The sequence below is a fragment of the Garra rufa genome, chromosome 21 (genome assembly GCF_049309525.1).
Source record: "Garra rufa chromosome 21, GarRuf1.0, whole genome shotgun sequence".
In the NCBI taxonomy this organism is placed as follows: Eukaryota; Metazoa; Chordata; class Actinopteri; order Cypriniformes; family Cyprinidae; genus Garra; species Garra rufa.
In genome coordinates, this window is record NC_133381.1 from 12,629,032 (window position 1) to 12,642,506 (window position 13,475).

Below are 13,475 nucleotides of genomic sequence, written 5' to 3' on the forward strand. Positions count from 1 at the left end.
TTCCAAAAGTCCAAATATACAAAAATGATTTCTGCGGTGTAAGGTTTTTGATGAAGCATTAAACCGCCTCATGTAAAAATGAGTGTCCTTCGGATGAGGCATTAAACAGGCCTCCTGACTTTCTGTGGTCATTAATTCCCTACCTTAATGATGAATTTGACCTCATTTATGGAGGTGGTAGCGCAATCTGCTGGCCTTATAGAGCCTCCAGGATGCGCTACCTTTGTGAAAAACTAGTCTGGCCAGCAGGGGGGGCTCTTTCCCTGACATGTACCTATGGGATCAAACGTCCTAATACAACGAGGCAGATTCCAGGCCGTGAAAAGGAGCAAATGTTCTTATGAAACCTTAATCCGGCCCTTGTAAAAAGAAACATCTTTCGGATGAGGCAATAAACTGGCCTCCTGACCCTTAGTGGTCATGAATTCCCCTCCTTAATGATGAATTTGACCTCATTTATGGAGTTGGTAGCGCATTCCGCCGGCCTTATAGAGCATGGCAGGATGCGCTACCTTTGTGAAAAACTAGTCTGGCCAGCAGGGGGGCTCTTTCCCTGATATGTACTTATGGGTAAAAAAGTCCTAATTCAATGAGGCAGATTCCAGGCCGTGAAAAGGAGCAAATGTTTGATGAAACCTTAATCCGGCAGCTGTAAAAAGGAGCGTCCTTCGCTTGAGGCATTAAACTGGCCTCCTGACTTTCTGTGGTCATTAATTCCCTACCTTAACCCTCTGGTGCTCTTCGGTCACTTCTGACCGAAAAATTTTCTGTTTTGAATTTTTAAAAATCACTGCTTAATCGGAATGACATGAAACTCGGTGACTTTTATGCCATTTGGAATGTCAACACAAAAAAAAATTGAGGGCATGATTCAAGCAGGCTAAGTGGTCGTAAAAAAAATAGTCACACTTGTGCTCTTCGGTCTAAAATGACCGACCATAGGAAATGAATGGGAAATCGACAAAAATACAAATATTCAGAGAATTTTTGTGTGTACAATCTACAAATCCTCCACAATGCTGAAAAAAAGTACACAGCAGTGAAGGGGTGACACTCTAAAACACACCCATTCATAAACACACCCATTCACACACACACGCACACACACACACACACACATTAATATACACACCTCTATTCGGTCACTTTTGACCAAAACATTTTCGGTTTAGAATTTTTCAAAAAATCACAGCTTCAACAGAACAGTACCAAATTCATTGACTTTTATGGCATTTGGAATGTGAACACACATAAAAAATTAGGGCACGATTAAAAAAAACTAATAATAAAATAAAAACTTGTGCTCTTCGGTCTAAAATGACCGACCATTGGAAATGAATGGGAAATTGACAAAAATACAAATATTCAGAGAATTTTTGTGTGTACAATCTACAAATCCTCCACAATGCTGAAAAAAGTACACAGCAATGAAGGGGTGACACTCTAAAACACACCCATTCACAGACAGACACACACACACACACACACACACACACACACAAATATACTCACCTCTATTCGGTCACTTTTGACCAAAACGGTTTTGATTTTTTGTTAAAAATCACAGCTTCATGAGAACACTACCAAATTCAGTGACTTTTATGGACACACATAAAAAATGAGGGCACGATTCCAAAAAAAAAAAAACTTGTGCTCTTTGGTCAAAAATGACCGACATCAGGAAATGAATGGGAAATCGACAAAAATACAAAAATGTACAGAATTTTTCTGTCTCTTTCTGACACATCCACACACACATGCACAAATGAACTGAAACACAGCAAATTGAGAAGATGTAAAATAAAATAAAAATATATGTATAAAAAAATTACATATCCAGAGTGCAAAAGACACACACTCTCTTGCATATACAAAAAATTAACACTTCAAATCATATTTATAACAAAAAACTATCCCAAACTGGATAATAAATAGTCTTTGAGATTGTTTAAATGTATGTTCAACTATTCCACCTAATAAAAATGCTGAATCAATTGTCTAAAAACAACTAGGCAATTCACAAGCTGCTTTGTAGCTTACTATACAGGCATCAAGTTACACCTGCCATTACAGATGTTTTTCTCGTTTTTTACCAACAGATGGCGCTAATCTGCCTTCAAAAATTAGTGTTGAATGGCTGAGTCTCTATTTCAACCTGAAATACTGCATTCATTAAAATTTTTTTTAAAAAAAAATTAAATTAAAATTTTTTATTATTCTCAATGGCAAAAAATGGATATTAATTACAGCATAAATATTCATTATTACCACCAAACCCTCTCAAAATTCAAAAGAAAAAAGAAAAAATATTATTAAACAAAAATGAATTGGAATGGTTTTACTGAAAAAATTACAGGATGCGTTACAGGTGTCCGGTCACTTCTGACCGCGAAGAGCACACGTGTGACTGCTAAACGAAGAGCACCAGAGGGTTAATGATGAATTTGACCTCATGTATGTAGGTGGTAGCACATTCCGCTGGCCTGATTGAACCTGTCAGGATGCGCTACCCCTCTATCAGAGCAGTTTCATTCAACCAAAAAGCACAAGTTCAACTGTTGTTTGCAGTAGTCAGATTCCTCTCTCTGATTTAATTAAGCTGCTCTGATAGAGGGGTAGCGCATCCTGAGAGGTTCTATAAGTCCAGCGGAATGTGCTCCCACGTTCATAAATGAGATCAAATACATATTTAATTTATATGAAACGAGAGCGAGCGTATCCGCGGAGTAGGCTAATACGAAAGACATGAAAGTAGCGCCTTGTATTACTCTTCGAATTCGCTCGCACTTGTTTCAAATTAAATCGCGCTTAAATTAATCTTGCGTCTCAGTTGTGGATTGCATTGAATATTACGCCACGAACGGCGATATACAGCGTTGTCTTGGGCGCCAGCGAAACAGTAGATAATATTTGATTGCGATTGATTTATCAGAAGAAATATGACCAAATGTATCCACCTTATTTTGCGTAAGAGTGGGCGCGGCCATTTGTAAATTTAAGCTGTACAAAACAGCTTGTTATTACAAAATAGTGTCTCTTACCATAATATTTTAATGTATTATCTTAATTATGAACACACCGGTTTATAGTGTAAACAGCGCTAATCAACCGGAAGTCTCGCACATTCACAAAAAATGGACTACTTCCTCACTGAAAAATAAGGTGGATCACAAAGAGTAAATTAAATTAAGTAAATAAAAGATACATATAGTAACATAACTTAAAGATACATGTTGTTAAAAATGATAACACACACATCACACACTCACATTTACAAGACTTCCCAGCAATTCTGGCAAAACGTATTTTATTAATTCATCATGCGGTACATCTCTACATACAGTCATTCATTTTATTAGAAACCAGGTTTCAAAGTTCAAAATACAAAGTGCTGGAGAAAATGATCTGATGTCCTGCATCATACCCATTTTGGCATTGCACATATTTCATGAACAGTTCAAAACGACATGGCCCGTTTTGTTCTGTGCGCCTCTAGTTGTGCAAGAAACATTCGTTACAGTTCATCTGAAATACCTGATAAGCAATTCAAGCAATCAATAGGCTGTTGAGTCATGAATTCTATACAGCTGCTATAGACACTGAAGTATCTGCAGTATAATGTCATGAAACAGATGGCATGTGATGCCTCATGCCTATATCTACATGCCTGCACAGTGAAGAGGACAGTTAAGCTACTGGTGAATGAATGTAATTTGCATCTAACACTTAGATCCCTTAGAAGAACCTAAAAAGAAATGCTCCACTAGAACATGTCAGAAGTTGACAGAAGTGACAGAAAGAGGAGTCCATAAGTCTGACACCACAATGAAAACCCTCAGATACCCCCAGATATGCATGCATGTTTAATTTCTTGTTGTTTTAAGATCACCAAAGGTGAATTTATCTGATAATAAAGTAAAAACAGCAAAATGTGAAATATTATTACACTTAAAAATAACTCTTTTCTCTTTCAATCCAACATATTTTTCCTGTAGAGTGGGCATGGCCATTTGTAAATTTTATGGGTCTGGTTTCCGGCCTCATCCACGTCCAGCTTTTTTTAGCTGTACAAAACAGCTCAAATTGCAGCTTGATATTGCAAATTGGTGTGTCTTACTATATTATTTTAATGTATTATCCTAATTATAAACACACAGGTTTGTATTACAAACAGTGCACATTGTTATTCTTCTTGTTAATTCCCTATAGCGGCTAATGAACCGAAAGTCAGGGTTGCCAGGTTTTCACAACAAAACCTGCCCAATTGCTACTCAAAACTAGCCCAAGAGTAGCCCAATCACATTCCAGGGGATAAATATTACAGTATTGGGGTTCTGTGTTGAAGAATAAGATGGATGTAGTTTAAAATGTATTTTTATTTTTTATAGTCAAGGTAAAGCTGATTTTTTCCCAAATTTATTTAGAAACCATTCTAATATGCTGAAATCTACCTGATCTCATGACGAAAACATACCTGTTACCGTTATTTTAAAACGCCACAGAGCATAAGAGTTATAGCGCCACTCAATGGACATTTGAAATCAGAACTGTGGTGACAAACAAAACCAACATCACATAAAACGTACCATATGTACGTTCATCTGTTACAGGGAAGAAAAAACTAACACCAGTGTTGCCAAGTCCACAGTTTTCCCTCAGAATTGGGCTACTTTAACACTGTTGCAGTGGGTTGTTTTTCATGCCCGCCGGTTGAAGCGACCCCAAAACCATGATATTTATCCACTGGAATGCAAATTTAACCAGGAGAACCCCACCAAAAAATGTGCATTTTACCCCGCAAATGCGGGGATCCCCCTCAAAATGTGATTGGGCTAGTTTTGAATAACAATTGGGTGGGTTTTGTTGTGAAAACCTGGCAACCCTGCTGAACACTCTTTCAGTGCCACTCAGTGGACATATTGATACATATTTCGCATCTTGTGAAAACGTTGCCTGATATGGTACTTAGGAAACATTATTAAAAATTACAAAAAGTTGTGCTGCTTAAGCTTTTTGTGAAAACCATGATAAATGCTTTAAGGATTCTTGATATATTGAGGTTCAAAAGAATTTTTTTTTTTAAATAGAAATATTTTGTAAGTTTATAAATGTTCTTACTGTAAATTTAGTGCATCCTTGCTAAATTATTATTATGCTTTTTTTTATTCAAAATTTTTGAATGGTGGTGTATATGTTATATTAAATATATTTCATACTTAAGATTGAGAACTATTTCTAGGTCACTAATTAAATATGTGACCCTGGATCACAAAACCAGTCTTAAGTAGCATAGGTATATTTGTAGCAAGAGCCAAAAATACATTGTATGGGTCAAAATTATAGATTTTTCTTTTATGCCAAAAAATCATTAGGATAGTAAGTAAAGATCATGTTTCATGAAGATATTTAGTACATTTCCTACCATAATTATATCAACACTTAATTTTTTATTAGTAATAAGCATTGCTAAGAACTTCATTTAGACAACTTTAAAGGTGATTTTCTCAGTATTTCGATTTTTTAACACCCTCAGATTCCAGATTTTCAAATAGTTGATACTCGGCCAAATATCCTAACAACAAATCCCATCCTAACAAACCATACATCAATGGAAAGCTTATTTAATCAGCTTTCAGATGATTATAAGATCCTATAAGATCTTTATTTTATTCAAATTCTGATGATCATAATCTAACATATATTTATTTCAGTAAAAGACTGCAAAATATTCATTCAAACTAGTGGTCTCATACTTTGGACCCCACTGTAGATCTACCAGCATGGCATCTGTGCATTTCTTTTCTTTTACAAAGTGCTCAACCTGATTGCAACATCCTCCAATCACAAAAAAAAAGAAGAAGAAAAAACAACAACAACTGCAATCATAAGTCAAGTTTGAGAGTTTGAGTCAAAACTCAGCAGCAAAGCCTCTCAGTACATCAATCTTAGAAACAGACCTGAGCTTTGTTTTTCCATTCTCTTTCCCTTTAGAGCAGCAATGGATAGTTCAACTACAGCATTCAACACACATAAGAGCCTACATCTGTATTATAAAAGTAATAGTAGCTAAACTATGGGCAGTGCAGTCTGGCTTCTCATAAAGCCATTTTGTTGTTTTGTTTGTAAAGGATATATTTATCTGTCCACACTGGTTTCTGCAAGCCTATTATTCATTATGCCAAGGGCTCCCACCCCACCGGAGAATCCATTGTGCCTATTTGTTGACCCGCATGGCCTAGGATGGCCGTTGGCAGTCTCAGACAGTTGTTTCTGCATGATCGCCAAGTTGACCTTATTAGCCGCCAGGAAGTCTCTCATGGAGATCATCTCTCCAGACATCCTGCGTCCATCCGTCTCGCTGTCATTCACTGCATCCGTGTCTATGGATATGTTGCGAACGCGTGTTCGGACGTGGCCCGGCATGACTGCGTTTCTACGAGGCCGGAGAGACCTCCCGGGGCAGTGACGACATGGTATCTCAAGCTTTTTCAAGAGCCAGTTGAGCACCTGCTTGATAACAATGGAGATGACGTTGAATAGTGAGTAGATGCAGCAAACGCCCATTAAAATAAAAAAGAAATTGCCGATTCGATAAACGGTTTGGTTTTCGTAGCTGGCCCGCTGGCTGCTGACCATATCCCCGAAACCAATAGTGCTGAATGCCACAAAGCAGAAGTAGAGCGAATCCAAATATCCCCATCCCTCGACTGAGGAATACATAGCCGAAGCACAACAAGAAATAATTATTGCTGCCACACAAAGGATCAGCATCACACAATATACTGAGGGCTTCCATCCTGCGAGACTGTCTTCTCGATTAAGCCTCGCATTGCTCGAGTCTTGCCTGCTGTCGTGAGGTAATACTCCTTTCCGTCGCCGTTGGACTTCATGGCAGGATTTGAGAACAAAAGCAAGCACTGTTATTATTCTCTCCAAGAAGAGATTAAAAAATAAAATGGTGGCTGCACAGCCAATGAGGCCATAAAAGATCAGGAAGATTTTGCCACCGACTGTGGCTGGTGTGGTCATTCCAAACCCTGTGGGAAATATGAAAGAAAGACACGTTCATTTACACCCAGATATACCGGAATAAACAGCTTTTGCCACTGGCTGTTCGATTATTGAGTTCGATTGGCCAAAACTATTTCCTTCATCTTCTTCCTCAGAGCTGGAGAACAAAGTGTTGCTATTGGTGACAGATACTGAAACATCTCCCACCTTTCCCTTAATTGAAATGCAAATAACAAGTGGATTGCATTACTCTTCTCACATATGTTTTTCCCCTTGCACATGAAAGCCACTATTGAGGAGGACAACATTAGACAAGCTTATTCACATCCTCAACTCAGGTCTGAAGACTTTATCATCAAAGAGATGCAATGAAACCAAACTAAGCAAAGGTCTGCGGGTTGGAATCGCTTGGAATACTAACAGTTGTGTGCTTGTTGGTTGCCCTTTGGGAAATTTTCTTGGAATTAGTGAGGAATACAGGCAAGGGAACTGGGAAATTCTGTAAACACATTTTGATTGCATTACCTGTAGTGCTCAATGTAGATAAACAGCATCTTTATTAAGTCTTAGAAAAGACCTAAATGTCAATATTTATTAACTTGAAATGGCCATTGCCTGAGACTGATTTTAACTACATCCCTAAATTTATGATCAGGAAATATTCCTGTGTCCCTCTCTCATAGCTACAAGGTGTGAGTAGATAGGTTCTATCATTTTGAAGTAAATTGTTTTTAAAATCAGTGTGTAACTGTAACTTTAAGGAACGTCAGTACTGTACACCCATTTTTTCTGCGATTAAGCACACTTTTTTGAGAGTTATTCCATATCATTTAGTTTTTATATGTCTACAACTGTTCAGAACTGTGCTAGACAACCGTGTGCTGATTAGCATCTTTGAGCTAGGTTCAAAAGTATCTGAAATTGTCACTACTGAAACGTTTGGTGAAGTTTTAGTAGTGACATCCTTGTTTTTTTAGGGGGGGGGGGGGGTGTTATTTTCTAAAATTGTCACTACCGAAACATTGACATGTTTTGGTTGTGACTCGTTTGGTAGTGACAAAAGGGAACACATAATCCTTTATTTGGGAAAAAAACATCATTTTAGTACAGTTATGCCAATTTCTAGTATGTTTTAGTAGAGCTATGCGGGTTAAAATTCCTTAATGTGATGTGGTTGCTACCAAAACATTGCTGTCACTACCGAAACATAAAAGTGTTTTGTCCAAAATAAAGTGTACTAAATTATTAACTAAGATGTTATGATAGTGTTTGGTTCGATGTATATTAAAACTAATTAAGCCTTAACTTTGAAATCAAAATGATCAACTTTTTGCCTTTTACAAAGAAAATTTGGATTCAAAATACAACAAATCTCATATATCACACTTGAAATATTGTTAAAACTGTAATTATTATTGATTTACCTCTGAAAACTTAATAAAATAGTAAAAAAATATATATATTTACAAGAAGGTGTAAGCAAAATCTTAATTTTCAAATATAACCCTTCTTATTAAATTATATATTATTGTGTTTCGGTAGTGACAAATTTGGGAGAGAGGGCAAATATTCCAAAACTTACAGAATATACAATATGAGAATTAACTGCACAATTACTAGAAATGTATACCTTGGATATTACACTACTTATACAACATTTGTGGAAAAAGACACCTTTTTTAAAAGTCATTTCCAACTCTGACGTTGAACCAATTCTGTAGAATAGTCCATATATATGAAATGTATACAAAACAGAGGAAGGCATGTAATGAAGTTTTCAAAAGCTATATATTTACTTCAAGATCTTTAAATATAACTACTCTACTTGCAGAGAAGTGACCATCAATAGTCCAATATACACACACACACACACACACACACACACACACACACACACACACACACACACACACACACACACACATTATATATATATATATATATATATATATATATATATTGTATCTCCTGCTGCACAATGTAACAGTTTGCAACACTGTACGTCATTGTTCATGCATATATTTAAACTAAATTCAGTGTATTCATTTTTTAATAATAAATATCCTGACATATTTACACACATATCCACAAAAAATTAAATACACAATTCCTCTGGTTTACTTGCATCAGTCAATAGATACATAAATAATAAACAGCTGTATCACATATACTGTAGTGGAAGGGCTGTATGAGTAACTATATCATTTTAAAGTCAATTTACATAAATGTCTGTTATATTGTGTTATGTTTTTAACTCAAACCTCTCTTAATTTAGTTTTTTTTTGTGTGTGGATTATGTCATAATTTTTGCAGTAGTTTTTCAGGTAAACAAATTAATTTGACAAAACTACTCTGACATACATTCATGCAGGATCAATGATAAGAGAGAACTGGACTATTTGAAATATTAAAAACGTACACAGTTTATTATTAAACTGTTTAGACTTTACTGAAAGGTTGTAACAGGCGGTATCTTTTTTAGTCAAGACTTTATACTTCTATATTCACTGAATTTAAAAGTGTGACTAGTGTCACACACACACACACACACACACACACACACACACACACACACACACACACACACACACACACACACACACACACACACACACACACACACTGGTTTACATGTTTATGGGGACATTCCATAGGCGTAATGGTTTTGATACTGTACAAACCGTATTTTTCTATTTCTTAACCCTACCCTACACCTAAACCTAGCCCTCACAGGAGATTGTGCAAACTTTTACTTCCTCAAAAAAACTCATTGTGCATGATTTATAAACCTGTTTCCTCATGGGGACCTGAGAAATGTCCCCACAAGGTCAAAATTTACTGGTATTCCTATCCTTGTGGGGACATTTGGTCCCCACAACGTGATAAATACCAGGCACACACACACACACACACACACACACACACACACACACACACACACACACACACACACACACACACACACACACACACACACACACACTTAAGTTAATATGGTATTACCATATTAACATACGATTCGTTTTTGAAGATTAGTTGTTAATATATTGTAAATATAAATATTTAAAGTGAACTTCGATATATTAATATAATATACCGAATACATTTAAGAACATTTGCTTATATTTCAAATGTTTGTCATTCTTACCGATGGTGGAAACGACAGTTCCTACAAAGTAAAAGGCTCCGGTAAAATCCCAGCGTGGTCTGAGGGTGTCCACCCGTATTCCTGCCATGTTCGCCTCTTCATAATGTCTCAAGAACTTCTCCAGATCACTTTTGTTTAGATTGTACTTTTGGCTGAAAAGCTCGAACCTCTGAGCCCACTTTTCCTTCGCCTGTTTCTCCTTGGGATGCTCCAGAGCTGAAAAGACCGCGGCTCCGCACAGGAGGTAGAGGATGATGAGGAGCAGCAACATTATGAACCTCGCATTATCTTCATTCACAGGTCCACAGCCACAGCAGCACGATCCTCTACATGCCATTATGTGACTACTGCTGGACAGGACTGGTAATAAAGTCTCCACATCTTACATTTCACGGTGGTGGGCATGCAACTGTAAGAAACTTCCTCGTCTTCCATTATTCTTGGGCTGCATGTACACAAAATGCACAGCATATGAGCAATGATGATGAGAGATGCTCATACCATCCTCTGAGAATGATTTTAGTGCAAGCTGAAATCCTGATGAGATGAGATTGTGGGTGGATCTAGTAGTTCAGCTCCTCTCATATGATGAATCTCACTAGGTATCTTCGAAAAGCCTTCTTTCAATCTAACGTTACTTCAGTCGCTAGTACGTCCATCAGGTGGCTGCAAGCATGAGCTATGGACAAGATCTTACAATATTGGATACAACGGTTGAATTTGAGCACAAGCTAGAACTACTTTACAAAGCTTTAAAAACAATTTGCACAGGCTAAACTCGGAAGAACTCTCAGGAGATTTTCACGATGTGTCTCAAGTTTAGTAGACAAACCTCACAAGAAGCGCAAGCTCCCCGCGACTGCACGAAACTCGACGCATATGGCAAGCCATTTTAACAATTACACTCTAAAACTAACGCATCTATTTATGCCGCCAGTGCTTGTTTTACTAACATTGTAACTAATAAGAACCTAATACTGAATAGTATTTTTTTTCCCAATTACTGCAGTCACTAGTACCTATTTAGTTGCTACAATCCTATCCCATTGAAGATAGATTCCACTGGTAACAAATTTGCTGATCTTGCCATTAAATTCTATGGCACATTACTACTTGTGTTGTATCACAGTACTATTTTTCCACCTAATTTTTTCCCATAAGAGCGAGTATGGACATTTGTATGTTCAATGTGTCTGGCTTTTGGTGTCATCAGCGTCTAGTTATTTTAAGCTGTAGCCTACAATACAGCTCGTTTTGCGGATTTATATTGCAAACTGGTGTGTCTTACCGTATTATTTTAATTATTGTTCTTAATTATGAACGCAATGGTTTGTAGTGCAAACAGTTTTACCATTTACTGCACTTCGTTATTCTTCTTGTTATTTCCCTACAGCGGCTTATGAACCTTAAGTCTCACACATTACCATTAAACAACTTACACTCTTAAAAATAAAGATGCTTTAAAAGGTTCTTCACAACAATGCCACAGAAAAAACATTTAGTCAAAGGTTCTTTAAAGAACCATCTCTTTCTTACCTTTTTAAAATCTGAAGAACAAAGAACCTTTTAGACTATATGGCATCTTGAAGCACCTTTATTTTTAAGGGTGTTCTTTGGCATTTAAAAAATAAGTTGGATACTATTGCTTTTTGCTTATATTAATTCATGTTTACATTTACATGTTTACATGTTTATTAAAGTAATGTATTTACATAATTTACATTTGATTAATTTATGATTACTTTTCTACAATTCTTATAAATGTTTTTAACGGTTAATCATTTTCAAACACTTGAAGCAGGCAGGGTTAACTTTACAGTAGTACTCAACACTGATTACTGTCTGTCTGTTGAATTAAGATTATAAAAATATAATTTTAAAGCACAGCCACCTCAAAATCAGACATTAGCATGTTTTTTTTTATTTAAAATCGTTTTGGGGTTAAATACTGATTTAAGATCATTAAAAGATGTATGTTAATAGCTATAACAGGAAACACTGGCATCTAACAATGCCTTGTCAGTCTTAAAAAATAAAGCATACACATAAACCCCAAAAAAAAAAAAAAAAAAAAAACAGTTATCAATTAAACGTGTCCTAAACTTCTGAAACATTGGTGTGTCATATTTTAGAGCATTCAATGCAATTTGGAAAAGAAATCAATCAAATATGTGACCCTGGACCACAAAACCAGTCTTAAGTCGCTGGGGTATATTTGTAGCAATAGCCAAAAATACATTGTATGGGTCAAAATTATTGATTTTTCTTTTATGTCAAAAATCATTAGGAAATTAAGTAAAGATCATGTTACATTAAGATTTTTTGTAAAATTCCTACTGTAAACCTATCAAAATGTCATTTTTGATTAGTAATATGCATGGTTAAGAACTTAATTTGGACAACTTTAAAGGTGATTTTCTCAGTATTTTGATTTTTTGCACCCTCAGATTCCAGATTTTCAAATAGATGTATCTCGGCCAAATATTGTCCTATCCTAACAAACTATACATCAATAGAAAGCTTATTTATTGAGCTTTCATATGATGTATATATCTCAGTTTTGTAAAATTTAAATTTAACCTTATGACTGGTTTTGTGGTCCAGGGTCACATATTTATGTGTGTGAAAACATTCAGATGTAACCCCCTTTTTTACAGTTACATTTATTTTGTAATAAATTACGTGACTCTGTTACATGTAGCTAGTTACTTTCCAACACTGTAAAGCCTAATTGCGCCTAATTGCGCTTGCAACTTGATCAGTGGTCAGACAATATAAAATGCTCCTGTGAAATGTAGATTTATACTTAGCTGATAGCCTGATGCATACCTTAGACTGACATTCAGGACATTAAAATTAAACTGCATCATAAATCGAGTTACTTTAGAAATTTTGAACTGCAAAATGCAGCAGTCTAAATGCAGTTCATAGTTAAAGAAAACAATCGCAAGCAGACTTTCCAATTAAAAGAAAATAAATAGTTGGACTGATCTTAAATGATGTCCATGTTAGTGGAACATGTCCATAGTTGTGGTTAACTTTGCTAGGACACCTGTGTGAACTTCCAATATATACTCATACTGTACCTAAACAGGTTTTGCAACATGGGGACAATTATTAGTAATTGCAGGGATGTAATCATAATCATCACTCATTTCGAATGGTAAACATAATGATCCTCGTTGTTTCGGCCAGACTGCTCTTTTAGGAATTACTCTAATGATCCGAGATCAATACTAAAAGACCTTTTTAGAATGGAGGAGATCTCTCTAATATTTATCTGATCTGAAGTCTAAAGCGGTTTCAACAAATGTCA

The 13,475-nt window shown here is 36.1% G+C and overlaps 1 protein-coding gene across 1 annotated transcript; it reads right to left on the reverse strand.

The window, feature by feature from the left end:
* Positions 1–3,331: 3,331 nt before the first annotated feature.
* kcnk13a (potassium channel, subfamily K, member 13a) lies at positions 3,332–10,826 on the reverse strand. The gene is made up of 2 exons (XM_073827297.1): positions 10,160–10,826; positions 3,332–7,037 (listed from the first exon to the last, which is right to left on the reverse strand). The coding sequence occupies exons 1-2, from the start codon at positions 10,494–10,496 to the stop codon at positions 6,136–6,138; spliced, it is 1,239 nt and encodes a 412-aa protein (XP_073683398.1). The 5' UTR covers positions 10,497–10,826; the 3' UTR covers positions 3,332–6,135.
* Between the last annotated feature and the right edge of the window lie 2,649 nt (positions 10,827–13,475).